The sequence below is a fragment of the mitochondrial genome of Capsicum annuum (assembly GCF_002878395.1).
Source record: "Capsicum annuum cultivar Jeju mitochondrion, complete genome".
Lineage (NCBI taxonomy): Eukaryota > Viridiplantae > Streptophyta > Magnoliopsida > Solanales > Solanaceae > Capsicum > Capsicum annuum.
In genome coordinates, this window is record NC_024624.1 from 115,001 (window position 1) to 137,500 (window position 22,500).

At 45.3% G+C, this 22,500-nt stretch overlaps 8 protein-coding genes across 8 annotated transcripts.

The window, feature by feature from the left end:
- Window positions 1-253: 253 nt before the first annotated feature.
- On the forward strand, window positions 254-649 carry orf131 (hypothetical protein). Its single transcript has one exon. The coding sequence runs from the start codon at window positions 254-256 to the stop codon at window positions 647-649; it is 396 nt and encodes a 131-aa protein (YP_009049685.1).
- A 1,109-nt stretch (window positions 650-1,758) lies between these two features.
- Window positions 1,759-2,150, reverse strand: nad2 (NADH dehydrogenase subunit 2; one part of a trans-spliced gene, as the record gives it). Coding sequence (YP_009049686.1) covers window positions 1,759-2,150 — 392 coding nt within the window.
- A 1,025-nt stretch (window positions 2,151-3,175) lies between these two features.
- On the reverse strand, window positions 3,176-3,328 carry nad2 (NADH dehydrogenase subunit 2; one part of a trans-spliced gene, as the record gives it). Coding sequence (YP_009049686.1) covers window positions 3,176-3,328 — 153 coding nt within the window.
- A 565-nt stretch (window positions 3,329-3,893) lies between these two features.
- On the reverse strand, window positions 3,894-4,226 carry sdh3 (succinate dehydrogenase subunit 3). Its single transcript has one exon. It carries the CDS (start codon window positions 4,224-4,226, stop codon window positions 3,894-3,896), a length of 333 nt encoding a protein of 110 aa, YP_009049687.1.
- A 328-nt stretch (window positions 4,227-4,554) lies between these two features.
- orf121 (hypothetical protein) lies at window positions 4,555-4,920 on the forward strand. Its single transcript has one exon. It carries the CDS (start codon window positions 4,555-4,557, stop codon window positions 4,918-4,920), a length of 366 nt encoding a protein of 121 aa, YP_009049688.1.
- A 5,296-nt stretch (window positions 4,921-10,216) lies between these two features.
- orf133a (hypothetical protein) lies at window positions 10,217-10,618 on the forward strand. Its single transcript has one exon. It carries the CDS (start codon window positions 10,217-10,219, stop codon window positions 10,616-10,618), a length of 402 nt encoding a protein of 133 aa, YP_009049689.1.
- A 1,791-nt stretch (window positions 10,619-12,409) lies between these two features.
- orf301 (hypothetical protein) lies at window positions 12,410-13,315 on the reverse strand. Its single transcript has one exon. It carries the CDS (start codon window positions 13,313-13,315, stop codon window positions 12,410-12,412), a length of 906 nt encoding a protein of 301 aa, YP_009049690.1.
- Window positions 13,316-19,079: 5,764 nt separating this feature from the next.
- atp9 (ATP synthase F0 subunit 9) lies at window positions 19,080-19,313 on the forward strand. The gene has a single exon. The coding sequence runs from the start codon at window positions 19,080-19,082 to the stop codon at window positions 19,311-19,313; it is 234 nt and encodes a 77-aa protein (YP_009049691.1).
- Window positions 19,314-21,073: 1,760 nt separating this feature from the next.
- On the reverse strand, window positions 21,074-21,511 carry orf145 (hypothetical protein). The gene has a single exon. The coding sequence runs from the start codon at window positions 21,509-21,511 to the stop codon at window positions 21,074-21,076; it is 438 nt and encodes a 145-aa protein (YP_009049692.1).
- Between the last annotated feature and the right edge of the window lie 989 nt (window positions 21,512-22,500).

Sequence of the window (22,500 nt, forward strand, 5' to 3'; positions counted from 1 at the left end):
GGTAAAAACCTTTCGATTTCTGCTAATTCTCTTCTTGTTGTACCATGTACATGACGATAGCAGTGGAGTGCTGTCAGCGGCGGCTGTTGTTAAGGAAACACTCAAGGATCGAGTGACCCAACTTGATGGCAAGGTCGACCATTTGGACGGACAAGTGTAGACTATGGCAGAAAGGCAGGGGAATCCGGAATCGTTGGTCACCAGACGCTCGCTAATGAGTACCGCGTCTTCCCAGTGAAGTAGAGCCGTCTTCATGGGGCCTCAACGATCCCGGTGGCGATGTCCAAAGCGTGACGGACCGGGTCAAATTGAGGAGCTTGCTGTGGAGATAGGTTTCCGGTTCGTGAACCGAATGTCTCACCTGGCGACTCCAGACTTGAGTCCCGGAACCACAGCCATTCAACGGGATTCGAAATGCCAAGGCTCGAAGACCTCTGGGACATGGAACAGTACTTTAAGGCTGTTCGTGCCCCTTTTGACGACCAAGGCACAATGGCAACAATCTATCTCTCTGGGGATGCGAAGAATATTTGAAACGACTTTCGAACCATCACACGGATTCCGACCCAACTACCGTAAGAACAGAATGGAAGGGCAAAAAAGGATTCTATGCGCAGACGTGAAAGCTCTATCAATAGAAAGATTCTAGCTTCTTTTTATTTTATTTAGAGAGGAATGATTCCCTCGTCTGAGAACCGCCATTCACGTACTATTCCTCCCCACCACTAAAAAGAGCGATTGAAAATCTCGAGAACCTAAACAAAAATGCAGAAGTGAGCGTACCCTAAGGCTCTCCTCTCTCCCCTTTTTAGCCAACACCATCAACCCCATTTTTCACTGGGTCAAAGCCAAAAATCTGATGAATAGAAGGAAAGGAGATCAGAAAGATAGGCGAACGACTTGACTATAGTATAGGTCGGATGTTTCCGTGAGCAGTAAGCAGCAGATCTCCCCTTATTTTGGGAAAGCTGGTGGCCGCGTGTGAATTCTTTCAAGGCAAAGGGCGGCCTGATTCGACATTGTGTTGTTTACTCTGATCCGGTCGAGGTGGTTTTCGTTTACCAGCACGTAGGTGTTCTAAATTCCTATGACCGAGTCTTTCTGGCCCCTGTGAACATCTTTTCTTAATGTATTAAAGAGGGCCTCTCTAACCGGTGAAAAGTGGTGGGTGTCCACTAACGGCCATTCCTGGCTCGGCTCCGATAACGCAATTCCGGGAGGAGTCGGTAGTTGGGCACTGGATCCCTTCGGACCTGGAGAATGTGTGACGCTGGGTCGGGGTTTGGTGAACCAACTGGTCGCTCCTCTAGTTGAAGTATCGGGCCCCCTTTTTCGTTGCCTAGGTTACACCTTCGGAATACCCCATAAGGGAATTTTTTCTATTCCCCCCAATCTTCACTTTACGCCACGCCGACTCCCCTTTCGTCATAAGGCGTGGAATTAGACCAAGGGGAATCTCTATAGGAACTAGTCCCAACTATTTCGCACATAGGAGATCGAGACACAGCCCCAGGGCTATGGGGAAAGATGTAGATCGATCGCCCTAGATAGACAACTACATAGAGGGTCTCTACTAGTCTATATATTCTTTGATTTCGTTCCCCCCGTAAGATAAATATTACAACCAATGAGGTCTGCAAGTTTCACATCGTTGTAATACCCGATCCGATAGTTTACGATATAGATAGATAGATATATATTTCTAAAGAACATTCTAAGAAAAGATATTAATAGATATCGGTAGTTGTCCGGTCGTACCCAAACAATAATATTCCAGAGGGAAATGCACCTAAGATCAAATATTTCGAGCCGGCTTCCGTAGAAAATTCAGACTTTCTTTTTGATGCTGCGATCACATAAAAACATAAACTTTGAGGCTCAATAGCTAAATACATGGCAATTGAATCATAAGCCGAGATCATAAAGAGCATACCGCGAGTAGGAAGTGGAATTAATACAATGGATTCAAAAGCATCAAACCTCTCTTGTTCGAAAGAATTGAAACACATCGAAATGGTACCAGCCGTACTTAATAATAGAAGGATTTGGCAGAAATATGTCAAATTGTCCCTCCTAAAAAGATTATTCCAGAATAAATGGGCAATAGTTAGGAGAGGTGCGCCAGCGGCGAGCAGAAGCAAGGTTATTAGATACCTCAGGAAAGCCCGGCCAGAACCACACGTGCAAGTTTCCCTGCATGTGGCTCGTCCGTGATAACTTCTTCGGATTTGCGTGAACTAGCGGACCGATCACTAAGTGGGGATGCTCCCTCCAGCATGAGCGAACCCTTTCGGAACTGGTTAAGAATGGGCGCCACTATCCCAGCCCGGATCCAGCCAGGTTCTATTGATCATGTCCCCTTCCCAACAGTTGTACCTTGTCTTGGGGCGTCTTTGGCTTTACGATAGAAAGCTCGCCGGAGAAAGCCAGGTGCCGTAGGTAAGCTCTATTTGGCCCGGAGCATTGATTTCCCATAACGAATAGGCTAGCTCTATCTCTCAATTACCTATCCTGTGCTCGAGAAGGTCCCTCAGTTCCTCGGCCTCGAGGTGCATTTAGTTGTCTTACATGAGACGAGGGCTATTCCCCACTCCATGGCATGACACCTTTCGCTCATCCATTCCGCCCGTCCAGACGCGGCGCCCTTTCTCATTATCATCTACCGCCCTTTCTTTCCTCCCGGCTATTCACGCATGAAGATCGTCGTATGTATGCTCGACTTCGGCTGCCGGTGCTATAATAGGTAGAAGTACATTATGGCAGGATCAGTCACCCGGGCAAACAACCCTCCTCCAAGAAGAATTGTGCTATGCCCCCCCGATCCCTATAGAGCGAAAGAGCTGCCTGGTGATCCCTAGGTTGCAGCACGTCCGGTCGTTAACTCCTCGCGCCGCTGCCGCCGTTTCTAGGACCGACCGACGCCTCACCTGCACAGGTACCTACGTAGTGTAGTCTCGGTCGCACATTCAACATAGCGTTCGGACTCATGTGCCTTCCAGAACCAGGGGTATTCGAGCCTGCTGCGTACGATTAGCCAGCCTTGCGGCGGCAAAAGGATTAGACGTCCCCCCATGCTACGGTTCCCTGCGGTCCAAATCCGGTGCCGCTTTAGGTTAGGGAGCTGGACGATAATAGCTCCTCCGCATCCCAAAGCGCGCTGCCCTCCTAGGCGCGCAACACTAAGTAATCCAAGCCAACCCACATTACTGACTAACGGTGGATAATCATATTTCTTAGAGGTACTAAATACAACTCCATGAATGAGCAAAATGAAGGTTGCATTAATGATAAAGATCTCTGGGGAAACCGCTAAAAAAAGATTGAACATGTGGGAGGATCCGAACGAATTCTGCTTTCATTTCCCCCGTATGGAGCACTGAGTTACTTACGTTACGGTCTTCAGCAGGCAGGCTGCACTCTAGGCGGCTAGGAAGGCTCGCTAGACCAGCAGCCAGACCAAGAATGAATGTGTAATGATGGTGATTCCACACCAGGCTCAATAAATAATTGAATGTAGAAAGGGGATCCTAAACTAAAAAGGAGTCCATGACCCCCTTTTAGAGCGTATAAGGGGAGGTCGAATTCCAAACCTTTTCTCTCGAGTATACCCATTACCAAAAAATATACGTCACTTTGGGACACATGCGCATAGCCGCCGCGCGTGGCTAAAAGTCAACCAAAAAAAAGAGCTCAAACTCTTTTTTTTTTTGAGTTCCACTGAGAAAGTCTTTTCTTATAAAAGACGCCACTCTACGAGGGAAGATGCAGATAAAAGGCCAATAGCCTGATGTCAGCTTCTACGGCATAAGCTTTAGATCTATCAACGAATAATAAACATTTCATAAGAAAAAAAAGCAGAATTGGAAGTTTCAATCTCAAAGAAAGGTATAGGTTCAATTTTGCACAGTCATTTCAATCTTTTTCTTCCGAAAGAAAAATCCCGAAAAATCCGTCAATAAATGACGAACTCCATTATACAGATGATAGGACAGGGCTAAGGCAGTAATCTCGACGGAGATTAGGATGAGCTTTGATGAATAAAAGAAGAATTGGTAGAAATTCTCATAGGTGAAGCAAATCAAACCTATTTTCAGACAAAGAAGATAAAAAAAGAAAACTATAGTGGCTAGGAAAGCTCCGGAGATTCTATGGGAAATTGAAAACGTCGAAGTAAGCTGTGGCTTATAAATAGGAAGATGAGGAGATAAGGGGCGAAGGATATTCATGATATTCGGAAAGATTTCTGTTCATTCGCTCTGCTCGCAGAGCGGTATACCGAAAAAAAGAAGCGACTACCTTACTTAAGCAATTCTTCTTATTCTTCTTGAATTGCAATCATTGAGTTCAGATTCAGATCCAACCAGCAAGGCATACGGTCTTGGACACTTAACCAAGCTCTTGATGAGCGGTATCCACCTTCACCTTATTCTGCTCTCCTCAGCCTCCGGCTTGGGTGTGGTGAAGCAAGGGGTCAGTGAGATCGACCCCGATCAGTGCAGTTAGATAGTTAGAGTTAGTAGTTTCTTCAACAATTCTAGTTCTTATTCACTGGAAATGCTTCCTTTACTGGAGCAGGTAATGGAAATGCTGAAGTTTGAGCTTGTCTTTTCCTGTCTTCTCTGCCTTGCCCACTCCACCTTATTTGCTGGAGGGAGGATACGATTGTCGAAGCTGAAGTCCCATTCAATTCATAGAATTTCGCCTACTACCCTCTTACTCGCACGCCTACCAACTAGAATGAGGACAGTCAGACTAACCCCAAAAAAGAACTCTCACTCGAGAAAGCGGCCCCCTTTCTGCCTTTCTTGCTTGATTCGTCTTTCATCTCAGTGTCTTATCCGGATTGAATGTATACTATCCCCCTATCGGACTAAGGGTTTTTATCGAATATTCCTCTCTCTACCTGAATTCAATCAGTAAGAAAAGAAATATGGAATAAAGAGTGAAATTCCATAAAACATGTTCCACAGGGCACCTGTTCAATAAATCAGGACAAAGCGATTGATCCAGTTGAGAGCGTAGCGTAGGAGACAGGTAAGATGACCGTCAACGGACAAAAGCCTCTCATTATTATTATTTCACTTTTATGCTTCAATCAGGCCTATATTCGCATTTGAATGATACCAATCGAGATGGCTTTTTCAGGGACTGGCCTCTTCCCTGAGACAATCCCTGGGATTCAAAAGAGAGAGAAGGAACTTTCTGTGTCCTATGCCGTCATCACTAACCATTCCCCTTATCTTTGCATTTCTTGATCGGTCGCTCAAGAGACTGACTCTCTCTTTCTCTGTATTTAAACGCAATCTCTTGAATTTCAGTAGCAGAGTGAGTCTTTCTGCTCGTAGTTCCTCTCTTGTTAGTGTACTCGTGGTACGGGTTTGTCGTAGTACTCGTGCAACAGCGCTGACGGCAGCTTTTAGCTATTGTGGGAGAGATTGATTGCAAAGATCACTGGAATGAATGGTTGAGGCAGAGAGTGAGGGAAAGCTCGGACAAGTTATCCCGTGATCCGATCGAGTCGAAGCGGATCGATAAGCAGAACCGAAGACCTACCAAGGTTGAAAACAGGAATGTGGTCAACCATACCGAGATAAAGAGCAAGGGCAGGACCCTCAGGATTCCTGATGAAGTCAATCAGAGAGGGAGTTCTCTCATGGACTGAGTGAAGACTCTACTCTTTCTATACTCTCTTTGTCTGCTCCTCCCGGTCCCCGTCGCGGCCTTAGATTCATTGGTGATTCCGCGGCACATCTACGGTATAGATGCCTTGCCAGCAGAAAGAAATCCAGAGTCCCTATCGCCCGCCCAATGCAACCTCTCGAGATTGGTTCTTCCAAAGTTTCCGAATTCGCTTTAGAGATTGAGCAAGTGTCATCAGTCTAGGACGCGGCGTTCGGGTGATGTCTACCAGAATAACAACCCGTAGCCTAGTTGAGGTCAAACCCTCTTTGACAAGATTACAGACTCGAACACTCACGACTCGCTTTTCTGCTCTCTCTATTGACATCTCAGAGTGTCGACTCCTTGCAAGCAACCTCGACAGAAAAGACAACGGCGGACGTGCTCCGACAACCTTGCCCGAGCCTCCCTCCCTTCATTCAATGCTTGACAGCTTTCTTCATGCGGCGTGACACGTCTATCTTTGACACTCATCAATCAGCTAAAAGACGACGGTTGCGAAGCAAAGGGTTGAAAAGCACCACAAGGGACGGGAACGACGTCCTGACTAAACAAGAGTTTCTTCAATTTGGTCGAAAGTCGTAAAGAAGGCACCGGATAAGCAGCTAACATAAACTACTACCGTACAGCGCATCCCGTGGGCGGCCTTCAAAGGCTATCATTCGTAGGACGAGACGCTAACCTACGCCCGTACATTCCAACCTGCCTCCTTGGGACTTAGCTCTGAAGATGAATTCCCGGTTAGCCGATTACCTTGCCCGGTTAGGAGAACAGTTAGAGATAGGAAAAGATGCCGACACCGAACAGTTAAAGAATTCTCCTTCGCTTCAAGACTGCCAGCCTATTCGCTTTGAGCCGAAGCAGACGCTGCCCATGGAGAGCCTTTTCCTTTGTGAACATGCCCATAAGACACGACAAAAAAGCCCAAAATTGGGCTTCTAGACGCCTTACAATAAAGAAGCCCCGGCCCCTCGGTGTCTTACACGTCTTCTTCGACCCTGCCGAAGCAGCTTTCTTTCTTCAGGTAGTGAAGTCACTCCGGTTTGTGTATGACTTGACGCTCTAAAGTCTGTATCTTGCCCCTAGTTACAACATCGTATTCGACTTCTATCGCGGATCTGTTATTTCTTACGCATTTCTTTCCATTAGCTCTCCAAGCTTCCTATCTTTCCATTCCTTCCTAAGCTTCAGTTGGTGTAATAGTCCCACCCCCAGTAAGGGGAATCCTTCCTAAGAAAGAATTTAGTCCGTTTTGTTGAATGCTTTTTGCTTGTCTAAGCATCCCCCTATCGTGCTAATAAGGTGCCTTTTCTTATTCTGAAAGCTAGCCTTCTACGGCCATTTTCTTTTGGTTTAGTTCTTATAGCTCCTGTCCCCGCAGCCCCTGATGGGCAATGCTCTTGGTGAGTCACTTCGTCTTTCACGATCGATGGTAAATCCTCTTGCTTAGCCTATTTCCTTTTCCCTTTGAGTTCAATCCTATCAGCCTTTGAGTCAGCGCTTTCGCAGCCTGCCTTTCCATTCTTCGCTCTATTTCAATCATTTCTTTTGGTAGATGGAGTACCCGGGCATTCTCTTGTCTTCCCATTCCTGACGCTCTCATTTCGCGCATGCGCTTTGCGCTCTTGGCTTAACCACATCAAAGAGGAATCGAACCTCTTCCAGTTCTGTGATCAATTGGATGTCCCCCCTCCTCCTTCCTCCGTTAGTTTAGCTGCAACGTTAGAAAGGTCGAAGTAAGCTGTGGGGAGAGTTCTTTGAACTCGATTCGCCGTGTGTGATAGAATTGTTTGAAGGAATGGAATCCGAAGCAAAGAATGCAAGCTCTGAGGGATTCACCGCTCCGTGGGCTTCTTGCCCAAGAGTTAAGGAGAATACGGTATTAGGTGCGAAAGGCGGTGTTCGAGAATCCGATTTGTGTTGATTGCGCATAGCCTTTACTATTCGACGTTTTCCCCCTAGTCAAAGCATCATTCCTAACAGTTTGCACATGGGTAAATCCTGGTTATGAAATAAGATTCTGTAAGACCTTGATCAATCAGTCCCTCTGAACTGCGCTTATTCCGACAACAGCTTAGTCTACGCATGAATGTGCAGCCTTTCGCTTACTCTTCCTTCGATTCGGGGATTTCCCTGGCTAGGATTGATGCAAAAGTCTGTCCCTACTCTTTCGATCTTACTTACTAATTGGCTTTTTCTCTATGGGCATATTCCTTCCACTAGAGGAATTTGCCTGACCTATCCCAACAAGCCAGTCCTACCAGCAGCCTATCCTATTCTCTGCTCCCGAAGAGCCTAGACCGGTCGGTAATGCCGTTGAATGAACGAAGACTTCCTTTATCCAATGCTGTTTCAATATTGAAACTCTTTTCCTATTCTTCCTAAAAAGAGGGCTCGATGCTAACTAAAGTCCGAAGGACGACCAAGGTTTTCCAATCTTCCAAGTTAAAGGACATATCCTATTAACTAAGGAATCCCTTTTCTCATGGAGGAGCCCGTCGTACTTTCACTTTTTTCGCTAGCATGATGGATAAAGAGCTGTGAGAAGACAGGAAGTCAGGGTTTCTGCATATTATATTAAATATTAACGACCCACGGGGAAGGTTTGGCGAAGGTGTCCTTATAACAGGAATCGTACCGTTCTCTATATGTGCCATGGCCCGATGGAATGAAAACAGAGGGAGTCGAAGACGAAAGAGAACTCCAAAGAAGGGTGTCCCTATAACAGATACAGATGATTTCTCCTCTATGTTCCAAGCTCCGATGGACCGAATAACATAGAGGACATGGAAAGATCGGAAGAAGTGTTAAGTGTCGCCTTCGGCTCTTGGTCTCGAGGGACACTTCGTTTCCGTATATGCATTATGTGTTTCACCCGACCGCGAAGCTCTTTCCAAGAGTGCACCTTTCCCTTTCCTTTCCGGACCGTCTTTTGCCCAAGGGCTTCTTACGGTCCTCCAAGGCCAAGAGACACCGAAGGGGTCGGCCTTAAGACCTTGCATTTGTCCAATAAGGTTAGGTTAGTATACTACTTTTTTTCTTTCTATCTTTTCTTCGACCGAAGGGAGAAGGAAGCCTTGTATTAGTCTTGATTATTGATTATTGGGCGAGCCCCCCGATCCGATCATTCATTAGCCGAATACGAGAGTCCAGTCCAGCTCTTATGCCTGAGACCAAAGGTTTTTTTTCCAATCATTGCCATTCATTGCGCGGAGACAGCGATCAGAGAGGGGAAAGAAAGGGTAGGAGTTGTTTACTTCAAAGGGATAAACCATTATTAGAGCGTAGACGCCTGCGGAAGAAAGAGGAACAAGGAAGCTTCGTAGTAAGTAGTAGTATTCTAGAATCCTCACTCAAAGCAAGAAAAGGGATGCTCGAAAGCAAAGCCTCAAAATGAACATTCTTTCGTAGACAACAGAATCAAAAGAAGAAATCGCAGAGAGGACTTCCAGGGCCCGATCTACGGCTGCGTCAGCGTGAGGCAAAAAAAAAAGCGAATAAGCATAAAATAAAAGAAAAAAAAAGAGAAGATCTAAATCAGACACGATGTTGTTTTTTCTAGAGGGTAAGGGCTGTTGAAGAGTGGTCCAAAAAGGGATGTCCGTCCCAAAGGAAAGCTCGAGAACGATAGTAACTTCTTTCTAGTTCTAATGTAATGGAGCAAGGATGGCTACGTTCAGGTATTACAATTCTCAAAAATGAAAATGGGATTGTATCTTCCTCATTCGAATTTTTTTTTATGGATCTTGGTTCGCGCTTTCCGGCTTTTCCACTCATGACAGGGCTCGTCTTGCTTGTGTGTCGCCTCAATAAAATAAAGTTATACAACTATCATATATATATATGTGGTCTAATGATTATTGGGCATGGTTTGCCAAAGACTTTTAGTCTTTTAAAAAAAAAGGTATTCAACTACTCCCATCGCTAGGCCTACTAGGCCTTTAGGAAATCGCTTTAGTGCCGCGCAGCGAGCAGGGAAGATGCAGCCGAAGTTGCCCAGAGAGCTATAAGTGAAGCGCTGGGATGGCAATGCCCATAGAGGTAGTAGCAAGAGAGGCCAGGCCGGAAGGCGTGAGTCAGAAGCAGAGCTTACTAATAGGGGGGCGACCAAATGCCCCAAGGAGAAGACGTAACGCGAAGAGAGCGAGGGCTCCAGTAGTGGGGGCAGCCCTTATGTGGTGCAAGCTGTAGGAGAAGCACAGATACTTAGGGAAGTGGAGTCATTGTGAAGACTAGTGTAGCGGTCCCTAACTTTTATGGAAGCTGAGACCCCTCCGTGGTCTTAGACTGGTTAGTCGCGATGGACCAGTATTTCGAACTAGAAGAAATTACGGACTCGGAGCGGTTACATTTCACTACCACGAAGACGAAGTTGAAGGAAAACAAAAAGGCAGGCTTATGGTGAGCACATGTACGACAGAAGAGGGAGCAGGAGGAGAAGCGCTACGAAGAACAAGAAGTTCGTCAGTTTAAAGATTCATTTCTACCAGGTGACGGACTAATAAGTTTAAGAATCTGAGACAAGGTTGTTTTTGAAATGGCTATGAGAGAGTACATAGAGGAGTTTTTTGACCTCCTGTCTCTACGATGTAGAGTGAAGAAGGGAGACAAGAGGGCAATATTCGAGCTGACTTTTTCTGAGCACGAATTGCATTTGTGTTTGACGGACAGCATAGAAGCAGCATACCGTATTGCTTTGAGGGTCGAAGGACCTACTGGTTCAGCCAAGAATCAGAAACCGAATAAAGGAAGCGAAGATAAGAGTGAAAATATGCCGTGGAGAAGAGCTTACTTACTTATGAGCAAAAAGGGAAGACGAAGTCGCAGGAGATTCGGTAGAGGAGATGGAGCTGGTAAAGGTGACCAGCAGGGAGATCAGGTTCGCCTTCATCGGGTTTGGACGTTCAGCTGTTCAAGGGAGTTTTGCAGGGAATGCTGAGCGCTAATCTAAGTCTTGAGAGAGACGTTCTGACCGACCACAAGCGGTAAGAGTCCAGCCCTTGAACACCAAACAAAAAAAATATATAAAGTCATCAAAAAGAGCCATGGACGGAGAGAGTCAAGTCAGGCCTTTCTAATCCATATGTCCTTTTTCACAGCGATTTTTTATTTGTTTATCTTTATCGAGGTGGCAATTCAATTGTTCCAACTGGTGACCAGAAAAGAGAGAGTGGCTAGCGCGCCTAACCTTTGAAATTGAGCTGCTCTGCTCGTGAAAAAAGGGTTGAGTTTCGAGGATATGAGTCAGGTAAGAGAGTTGCTTTTGCCTAAGCTGAGCTTTCTTTCATAGCTTTTGCTGGAAACAAAGACAGACTGAGAATCATCCCTATAGTCGTAGTCATCGGGGTAACTTCCTCTATAAAGGATCATGTTCTCCCTTCTCTGTCCCAAAGTCAAGTTAAAGTAGAGAATCTCAGTTCTGTTCTAGTGGAAGCCTTTAGACTATCAATTCCTTCCTTTCGCCTAATCAAGGATATAAATAAGGTGGCACCTCAACGAATAAAAAAGAGAACTTCGTTTCCTCACCTCAATGCTATGGATTAGAACCCGTTCTCTCCACTCCTGGTAGTCGAGTGGCTTTACGCTTCAGGGACAAAAGAAAGACAGTCGATTTCTCTTCTATCCCTTCCTGACTCTGCTGACATCCCGCCTTAATGTTTCTTAGGGTTGAAAGAAGAAATGAGATGCCCTTGTTCTCTCCTATCCTTTTTCTATACATATAGTAGCGCCCGCTGGCCAGTCATAGATAGTAGGCACTTATTTTATTTCTGGCTTCCTCTCTGTTTGTTTTTGTTTTTAGAGATCAGGTTCAAACTACTAAAGCTCGTAGGAAGAGTCAAAGCGAATAGGACTTTCCCATATTCGTAGAGGTAGCTCAGCTCCCGGCCTCTTTCCTGTCTATTTGCGTTGCTAAGCTGACACAGGGCTGAAAGAGGCATGCCCCTATGTTCGAAAAGAGATCACTCCTGGCTAATGGTCGACTGAAGCCTCAGCCTATTTGAAAGAATTGTCTTCACACTTTAGGTAAAGTGTAAGTGGCTTGAGCCTACCTAAGCTTGATGAAGGGCAGACGGACCTGGCGTTGAGTGCCCTTTCCGCTCATCTTCCTATAAAAGCGGCTGAGGATTTGACTTGACTTAATCATATTGGGACTTATGATCCCTCTCTCTCCTTTTTTGCTAATTGAATAGATTTTTTTCTTTAGTGGTTTTGCCCAATCTGCTATCCGAAAGAAAGGGGAATGGCTCGGCTATCCCACCTAGCCAAGCCAGAAAAATAGATTCGATATAAAGTTGCATAAAGCCCCAGTTCAAATTATTAAGAATTCGAACAATACAAAGCACAGAAGAACGAAAACCACAAATGCAAACAACAGTAACAAGTACAGACATAAAAGTGCAAGATGATCCATACACGCTCGACCGCGAAAAGGAGAAAACGGCCTTAATCTCCACTATTTCTGATTAAGAACAATATATTTTTCTCCTTTCCTTGCCCTTCTTGATGACGTGCAGCACCAACCTGCGCTCTTTTTCTCATTAACCATGAACCATATACCATACCACGACCAAAGTTTAGGAAAAAGTGTTGTTAAAGGTTTCAATCTGGAAAAGGGAGAGTAACATAGCCAAGGATGAACTGCCGATTATCCATTTGTGTGCACCAATAAGAATGCATTTGCAATGCAGCCTGTGTTGGCACCGCCACCATGGATAACACAAGCGTGCTGTCAGGTTCCAACATGCATGAAGTCTTCAGCTTCCTGCATGGTAGCACCCATGTGAAAAGGGAAGCCAGAGACTCTGAACTCTGGCTGCTGGAACATGTCATCGCCATTGAAGATGCTTGTCACATCAGAACCAGATTGGGTGGAAGTCCCCCAACTACCACTCTCTGAGTGCTGAACCATGTAACTAGATATGTTGCCACCTGCCTGACGATTAAAGATATTTCTATCGTGCTTTGGAGATGAAGGCTTGGATTGCTGCATATTCTTTGTGTTCAAAAAGCGCCCTCCAGAACCCCTGGCTCTCTTCATTGCGTGACGATGTCGAGACTCGTGAAGATATGGCTTTCTGTTTTTGACAAGCTTATTTTGAGCCTGACGCTTGGCACGGACCTGTCGCCTTTTGAGGATAGCACTGTATTGTTTCGCATTCACATAAATGGGCAAGCTCTCTGTGCATTCAAGAGGAAGTGCAACTCTTGTGGAGGTGACACCCACCATTTGAGGATAAATGATGGCATTTGATCCATAAGTAGCTACGAGCCTTCCAAAGTAAGTGTCAGCCCAAGGGTAGGATAGGCAAGCCGTTGGATGATCATGATGCACTTGCGGCTGAGGAAGAGTGTTGGTGGCACTTTCGCCTGATAGGGATGCCTTTGTTCCACTCTCTGCTTGCACATCTAAAATTCCACCCCAACCTGGATGAGCTGTCAAATTTTGCAGAACGGTCTTGCTTTTTCCCATTGCGGCCTCCACATGATTAGATTGACCAGTTGACAGAGTAGAAGTTGAATCCTGATCTTGGAACTCGGATTCTGATTTCTTGATATCGGAGTGATGTTTCAATGCAGATTCCACTCCAGTCTTCTTAGAGGGAGCATGTTCTAGTTGGTCACTGGAGTTCCACATAGATGAGCAACTCACGAATAAAGGAGCAAAAGATTGACCTTCTTTTCCATGGCCACCTTTCTTCGAGAAACGTCAGCATCCTCTTTGAAACCGGTGCTCTAGAAGCTTTAGACCAAATATACGGAAAACCTCTATGCTACTGTAATACACTAGAGCTCTCTAGACTGGAGTTACCTTTTGCTTTGGGTAATGAATGACTTCAGAAACATCTGGTGAGCTTTGGCTCTTGTGCTGTTTTCTCTCACCGGAAAACTACTACTGTATTACCTATGGAGTACTATATACTAGTATTTCCTTTGCTTTCCCCAATTCTCATATACAAAGTTATCCAGAAAATAGAAAAGGAAAAAACAAGACCATCCCTTCAGTCATCACATGTAATACAAACCCTCTCTTCCCTCACCACATCCACCTTCTTTTGTTTTCTTCTGGGCATGTTCTTGATTTTTGATCAGCCACCTAACCTAATTATTATTACCATTTATGACTTTGAAGTAGGACTTTGGAATGATGCTACTCCTCTTCTTCTATATATATAAGTGAATAGATCTTTGTGATTCAATCGATTCGATTCTCGTTCTCACCCTCGGCGAACTCCCTTTAAGGACAGAAGCGCATCCAAACCTCGTTCTTTTGTATTATTTGTCGGAATAGATAATACATATATGATCAGATGCATATGTAGGTAAGGACTGCTTAGAGTTGGACACAGAATGCCTAATTCAAATTGAAATGTACAATGATCCGGGAAATAAGATTTTCCTTTTCTTAAAAGAGAAAAAAACGAAATAGATCCACTTTCTGGATTATTGCCGATGTAATCATAAAAAGCGAATTTTTCAGGGACCGGATAAACTTTGATTTTCGGCTAACCCAGCACCAAGTCTTCAATAGATTTCTTGCTGGAGTTCCGTCCTTTAAGCCAGGGAAGCTGCATCTACTTTAATTGATGATTTCTCGCCTTCAGCCTCTATACTATATTACATCAAATAGAAGCGATGGTACAGATATTGACCTAACCAAGCTAGTATGAATCATCTCAGCTCCGATCATGGTGGGTGACTGCGGGAGATTAGTTTCAAGCCACTGCCTCGAGAGCTGCCTACGAAAGAGTTCCGGCTATGCCTGGCCATCATAACATTCATAAACGAGATTGATAGATGAATAGAGGAGTCCAGCCACAATCATTATTGATTCGCCTGGGAGGAGTTCAACCGCTCGAACTCAGAGAGATGAGCCTAACAGTGCCCCAAGCCAAAATAGAGAGAGGAGAAGAATGCAACTATCTAATCGGGATCACAGTTCCGACCATTCCTTTGAAGGCCGAAAGGTGAAGAAGTGTTTAGCCACACTCTCTGCGGAACAGTCTTATCAAAGCGCTCTCTTTAACCAATCAAGCAAGACAGATGGAATGAAAGAAAGAAAAAGTAGCTCCGCAGCTCGCCCAGAAGAAGATAGACCGGCCACTATAGATTTGTCAATCCCTGGGCTTGGCCAAAGACATACCCGGCATACTAAGACTAAGATGAATCATCTCAGTCCCTCAACAGGCCTAGTCCCTAAATCCCTAAACTAAATAGGACGCTTATAATCGCGATCATGCCGCATCAGCTCTTTCAGTCACTACTACCTGTGTCGCACCTACAGTGGCAGAGAGTTTGATAAGACTCTCGGATAAGAAAGATCAATCCTGAATAAGCTTCAGCTGATTCTCAAACTAAATCTTTTTATAAGCAAGGAGCTATCTATAGGAAGATAATTGCCAGGTCAGTCTAAATGGAAGTAGACCAACATAGGAAGAAATGTGAAAGTAGGGGCTGCTAAGCGCCCAGACCCAGAATTCAGTGAAAATGGAGTTCTTGGTACCGGTCAAGCAGAAATAATATGAATAGCGAGCCAGTACTATATTTATAGATTGGAAAGAAGGGACTCTCCAAAGAGAGGCCCGAGCGGAATGAAGTTGTGCTAAATGAACGAGTTGTCCTAAATGCCCCTTGTTAGCTGTCGCAGGAAGTGGTGAGGGCTCAGGAAGTGAAGCAAACTCGACCAAAGGACAAGTCTGTTCCTGCTTCGTTTTCGGTTCCCGATTCAATCTTCACCTTTCCTGAATGAAGAAAGAGAGCGAAAGAGAAGATATCAGTGCAATAGGTACAGAGATAGGAGAAACTGTCTTCGTTCGGTTCGGCAGAAGAAAGCCGAGAAAACAAACAAATAGGAAGAGCACTATGCAAGCTTATAATGTTGCAGATATATAAAAGCTATCACCACCTCAAGCAGTAAAACAAAGTCGTTATGGCTATGTTACTAACATAGACAACTATGAATGGTATTCATTGACAGGAGTGACCGCTTTCTAAAGGAAGCAAGCAATTCGGACAGAATGTTGAGGGCTTGAAAGAATAAGATACGTAGAGCGTGAACCAAGGTTCATAGGCGGATCAAAGTCGAAAGGCAAAGCTGTTGGTTAGACGTAGACGAAGCCAAAGTATAGTTAGACGAAGCCGTAGGAACTCTTGCAACGCAATCCCAGCTACAGGAAGCTAACTCCCTAAGACGAATGAGTCACTTTCTGATCCTTACTCCCCGAAGGAACTCTTAGCCTCATAGCTACATGAGCTACATTAGGTTCCGTAGGGTTAGCAATACAAGAATCTCGATTTTCAAATACCTGAGGTAGGATTACTCAACGATCCTTGTTACCTTAACTCCCTTCTCCCGGGATGAAGCCTTAGAAGGAAAAGTATAGGCCAAAAACTCTTTAGCTTTAGATGTTATATGAACCCCTAACAAGGAACCGTAGGCATAGAGCTATCGGGTCATAACTCTTCTCACTCTGGCCTTAGGGTTCTTCTTTCAACAATCTAAAATCCTTTCTTCATTTACAAACACTTATGTGATAATATTCCTAACAAAGATTCCGTTTGACTTGACCGTAGGACATCACCTTCCTCAATGCAATGGAAAACTAGGAGCACGGAAGCGATGAAAGCATGCCCACTTTCGCCGGCTAACACAATGGATCAATACAGGGGAAACTGGCCGAGAAGCCTAAGCTAGCTATCAGCTGCCCTAGCGAACGAAGTCTAGTCTTCTTATCGAGATGAGCATGAGTGGTCAAGCCCTGCAATGAGATCATGCGCCCTAACCTAAGCCTGGGCTACTGTTGTGTGTTCCGATCCTTCTAGTGAGAGCTTGTGACCATCGCAGTGACCGCAAGCTAGCAACAACGAAAGAATGAGCGAGAGCAGCTCGAACCGCTTTAAGCATTAAGCATTAAGCATTAAGCAAGAGCCTACCTCTACCCGAAAGCAGCGGCGAGGCGGACATTGATTTTGCAGAAAGGCTGGCTGCCTTGCAGGGTCGCTTACCTAGTTCACCGGTACTAGGCTATGAGAGGCTCAACATCGGGTCCAATGTAAAGCAAGCCTTGCGAATGATGGTGGCTCCATACGGGTAGACGTAGGCCCTGAAACCATAACAAAGACAAGACAATTACAGGGAGGACGTACGTGTTCTCGGGCGAGTGCGGACTCGGTTAGTATACAAGATCATCAACATAGTAATAGGATGCATCTGCTGAAGCCAAGACTCATGTAACAACAAGCTGGACCGAAGCTCAGCCATAGTTGGTTTTGGTCGTTGAAGCTTCGCCGTAGTGACAAAGCTTTCATACTCCGAAGGCAGGCCAGCAAGAAGGAATGTAAACATATCAGATTGGGACACCGGTGCATTGATAGATGCCAAGGAGTCACAACTGTTCTTGAATGTACGAAGGTAAGCCGCCATAAACGGATTTCCTTTCTTCTCTCTTTCACTATCATGTTCCTCACTAACCCGAAAGGCTTTCTTTAAACCATACTTTGGGGAGGGGATCTTTGAACCTTGTTTGAGCTCCTCTTCCCCTTTCTAGACAAGAAAGGAGTTCCCCTTCTCCTTTCTTTTCGTTTTCACTTACATACGCGAATCTAGGTCCAGCCTCGCTTGCATTCAGTTATCAAGGGGGATGTCTACTCTTTCGTTTACATACGCAAGCTCCCGATTAGTCGCAATCGCACTTCTGTACAATATCCAACGCATATTAAAGCACTTACCGGCCAAGCATCAACAGAGTAGCCTGCGGATTGGTGCCCGGTGACACGGTAAAGGTTGAACCATCAACAACTCTGAGTGCCCCAAAAAGTCTTAAGTTCCTATCAACCACTTTCCCAACAAGGCAGCCGCCATGGTAATGCGATATTGTGGTCACAACGACAGAACTATCCCATCAGAAAATCATTGGATAGATCAGCAGGCAATGAAGGTCCAACATACCTGAAATATATAGGACCAAACTCTTGTTGGTACTTGAATTCCTACATGGAGCGGCTTTGTTGTACATCATGAATCTTTCTGTTCACACACCTCTCCACATCCATCACCAGGATTTCGGAAGTAATGAAACCTGACTATTGGGTTAACCTTAACATCAGTTGATGCTAGTCTGAGAGAACCAGCAGAGAGGGGGCCAACAATCTTCTCCATCAGGGTTGCCACAGTAAAATATACCGGAGAGGGGGAACTCCTAACAAAAGCACCATGAGACGGGGCTTTTATCCCAAACATCTCCTTCTGCACGAGTGGCTATCGCGCCTAACCTTTGAAATTGAGCTGCTTCTCTCTCTTGTTCCTTATCTGGTTCCTGCCAGTGGCTTGGAAGCAAGCTACCCGCGCTATATAGAGGGAGAAGAGCAGCAGGATTGAAGAAGTGAAGACGACTCGAAGAGGGAGAGGCCGAAGGGGGAAATGGGGATGCACCTATAACCCTTGAATTAGAAGGAATTCAAGTAAGCGGGGGGAAGTTCAATTAGAAGAGAATGACCCCCTTTTTGACTTTCCACTTGCTAACGAACTTCTACCTCAGCTAAATGCAAACCTTGACCCGGAAAACGAAGTCTTTCCTAATCTATCTCATAGTATTACTGAAAGAATATGGGCTCTTCTCGAAGGAGATGCCGCTAATTTACCTTCCTTAGGTCTCAAATGTGATTGATCCGGCAGAGTGGATAAAGAATTACCTAGACTTTGTATTTCTGCTTAGTCTCGCCTGCTATCGTAAGAATCCTAAAGACCAGGTGACTGGACATATTGCTTCTTTGCTAGTTCCCTTGAGTAGGTATAAAACTTCCTTATTCTAGGTTATTTGGTACTGCCTTCTTTTGTGGACTCCTAGGAATTCCGTATAGAGAAAAAGAGAGTCTTCAAGTTGAACTAGCTCTAGGGTTGCTGAAAACCTCTTTGCCTTCGACGGAGTACATGTTTTTGAAGTGGGCAAAACCTCTGCCTTAAGGAAAAGTGTATAACCCAAGGCTACGAACCAAAGGAGAGAGGCTAGGTCTCAATCAATAGAAAGAAAACGAAATAGATCCACTTCATTTATCACAATGAATTCTATTTGTTCGATACACTATTGTCAATATAAATATTGAATATTGAAAAAATCGATTTCAAAAGAAATTTCATAAGAGAAGAAGATGAGGCAAAGAAGGAATTGATAGAGGTGCGTCGAGAAGTTCAATACCTTCTTGATCGAGAAAATGTCCTTGCTTGTACTTCTCTTTATTTTTCGAGATTGGGTTGGTGTTCAGTGTACCGCTTGTGACGCCTATGCTTTGCATGAACATCTCAATGTCCAAGATAAAAGGAACGAGGGGAAGAATCGACGAGGCGAGTGTTCTCGAAGAGAAAATCGTGATGGAAAAAGCGTGAGGAGAATTCTCAAGTCGAGATGTTAGAAGGTGCAAAATCAATGGGTGCAGGAGCTGCTACAATTGCTTCAGCGGGAGCTGCTATCGGTATTGGAAACGTCCTTAGTTCCTCGATTCATTCCGTGGCGCGAAATCCATCATTGGCAAAACAATTATTTGGTTATGCCATTTTGGGCTTTGCTCTAACCGAAGCTATTGCATCGTTTGCCCCAATGATGGCCTTTTTGATCTCATTCGTATTCCAAGTCCTTTAGTAATCGTTTACGGTGGGTGGATAAGCAGGAAGGGATCCCCAGCTAAAAATCAGTAACTGCCCGAGAAGGTCAGTGAGGTTCCTGCTATGGTGAAAGATCTTTCACTATAGTGGGAAGAAGACAGGTGGGAGCGAGCGGAGCGAGAGCAAAGCAAGTTCCAGTGGTGGGTTGTCTTCGCGGTCCCACAACATAGTAAGAAGAGTGGCAATGCTGGGTAAAGCCATAAGCATTGAGCTTACGCGGACCAAGCTGCGAAAAACACTTTTTGGGTAGCCGTCCTTCCATGCCAAGCCAGCACGATGGGGTTCCCCTTCCTCGGACCAAGAGGCTTGGACTATGAGCCCGCTTAGCAAACGAGGCTCGGGACGGGGTGGATGGTTATGGCGTATCGTAGATCGGACTCTTCTTTTCCAGGCTCCAGGCTAGAGAAGGGCTATTCCATATCAGCTGCTATGCTAGCTCGAAAAGGACTGAAAGAACTTACATTAGGTCGTGACTTGAGGGTGAGGGGAAGGAGCGGTAAAGAAGTAAGGAGGTCGACTAGTTCGACGCTTGATTGAACTCAGCATAGTTAGAGATTAGAGGAGATAGCCTTTCTTTCTATTGCTTGAGTGGAATCAGTTGACAAAAAGCTCGAACGTAATTGACTTCTTTCTTAACAACAATAAAGGAAGAGATGATTTGGAGAAGAATTCATTCCTCTCCGAGCAGTGAAGTGCCATATCCGTCAGAGAGGGCTTTACCGGTCGTTAAGATAGAGTTGGTGTCGGTAGCTGTTCTTGCTTAGCGGGATCAGGTCACCAATCGGTGACATAGTTTAGGAATGAATATCCGTAACTCCCATTGACGTACTTAAACTGACAAAATGGAATAAACAATCAAGACCTGGCTCAAGGCTAACCCCTCCACACTCAGGGTCAGGAACGGGAAAAGGAGAATGAGTAGGACAGGCTCGAGGTCAATTCTTTCTTTTAGGAGAGATCCCACCCCCTTCTTTAGCGCTTGTTCGTTCTATAAGACTTCCTTCTCGTTCTCGGTGAAGGAATCGGAGCTGCTATAGAATCAGCATCTTCCTCTTTAACGGCAAGCTCAGCAACGAGAAGTTTTCCTCTGCTGGAAAGCAGTCCTTCACGGATATGGGAGCTTACTCCGCTGTTGCTGGTTTAGTAAGCGTTGCATTTCCATCCTTTATGATTATGAAAAAGGAATGGATAGAGAGGAAGGCTCCAGGGTTTCTTTCTCTTGGTGTCAACATAGGAATGGGAGCTGTTTGAATGGATGCCTTTTTCCCTTGTTGAATCAGCCAAGTCAGTAGCCTTTCTTTTATGCGGGATTGCCTGTTGATGCAAGGAATAAGGGCTGGCTTGATGCCAAGAAGAAGCTGGTGGAGGAATAAGGGCAGCTAAATCATCTGCTGCACAGTAGTACGTATTAGGCAAATGGGATTTTCTTTCCTAGGCTGAGGAGCGTAGTCAGAGGTCTTTGGTGCGTGAATGCTTGACTTAGAGCTTGAACTAGGGGCAATCCAGCAACCATTTCAACTGGATACCATCAAGAGGGCAAGAGAGGAGGAGCCGATGAAATTCTTTCCGGAGTTCTTCCCCGCTGACGTCTAAGCTCTCAAGGACTCGGATTAGTCAACAGGAATGAAATCGTCGAAAGCTGGTAGCTCGAGCGAGGAGCGGAGCCTAGCCCTATAGCTATAGGCTATATAATATTCTATTTCCTCTGCTTTTCATAGTGTGAATCAAACTCATTGCTCATTCATTAAGAGCTCTTGTCGGTAAAGTAGATCTAGATCGAGAGAGAGAATTGGCTTCTCGAGAATCCGCTGGAGTCAGATCAGTAGGGGAGTTCACACCGGGACTTTCAAACATAGAGAAAGAACCCATACCCTGAACCGGGGAAAGGCGATAAGGACCCAGGAAATGGTGAAGTACGTGAATCGACTCCCTCTTCGAGTCCAGGCTTTTTAACATAAAAGAAAGAATAAGGGACTTACTTCTTTCTTGACAAGGATCCTGAATAAATCGCACATGCTCCAAGGACTTCACGGAATTAGGAGGCACACAGGTGGGTATACCAAGAGAAATGCGGGTAAGCGACGAGCTACTTCGTTCCTCAACAAAACCAGTTTTGATTTCCAGAAAGATCCCGGCTGAACCTCGCCAAATGATCTTATGGATCACCCATCCCATCTTTTAGGTTCCATTTGGGCAATATGTATCCCGCTGGGTATGGCTCGTAGTAAACCTCTGTAAGATAAGGAGGATCATAGGGTAGGTAACCTTTTCACCATTCTTTGTGAATGGTACCTTCCAGTAAGCAGGTCTCTTCAGGCACTCCCAAAAGAAAAGAGAGAATGAATTTTAGCCTCTGAGCGAGGATACTCCAACAAGAAGAGCCTAACCAGGCCCTTGAGATAACAGCCCATACCATAGGGTGGGTAGCCCTACAGAGCCAAAATGAAAGGCCTTCATCCATCATAGGCTAGCATAGCAGACAATAAGGCGAAATCCAGGAAGGGGAGGGGGAATGAATGCCAAATCTGAAGCAAACCGAAAAGCGAGTTCCCGTGGAGTGAGTGACGTGCTTCCCTTTAACCTAGAAGCACTCAGTGAGCCTTCAACAATGTCCTTCCTGGCCTCTTGTTTGAGTTGACCGAAGGCGGCGGGTGGACGAACATCTTGCAATAAAGAATGTTCTCCTACTCACAAGCACCGACTCCTGTTGGTGCGATCAACCACGAAAAGTCAGTAATAAAGAATATGTGCTCCTCGCTCCCGCTATGGTTCGATACGATATGGTTTGATTGGTCCAGCCTTTAGAAACTAACTATCTTCTCTTCCCGTCGTTAGTTCTCCTTCTTTTTGGTCTTATTCCTCCTTCAAGTGCAATAAGAAGTAGGCTTGCTGCTACTACCGGTCTGGGTGGACTGGAAGTGCATAAGTAGTTGCGTCAGCTGTTGAGTTTGACTTCTATTACAGGAAGAAAGCATCTTTAAGAGAGGAAATCTTTCTTTCTAGGGAATCTGTGCTTACTAAGCCTGTGTTTGAGCTCTATGCCTTTGCCTTAGCGCGTCTTGGATGCTCTTCCCGTAGTGCCCCCTTCTTCCTCCTTGTCTCTTTCTCTGCCGCCTGCTCTTTCCGTTCCTTCTCTTTCGGAGTGGAGCACTCCTCTTTGTTCT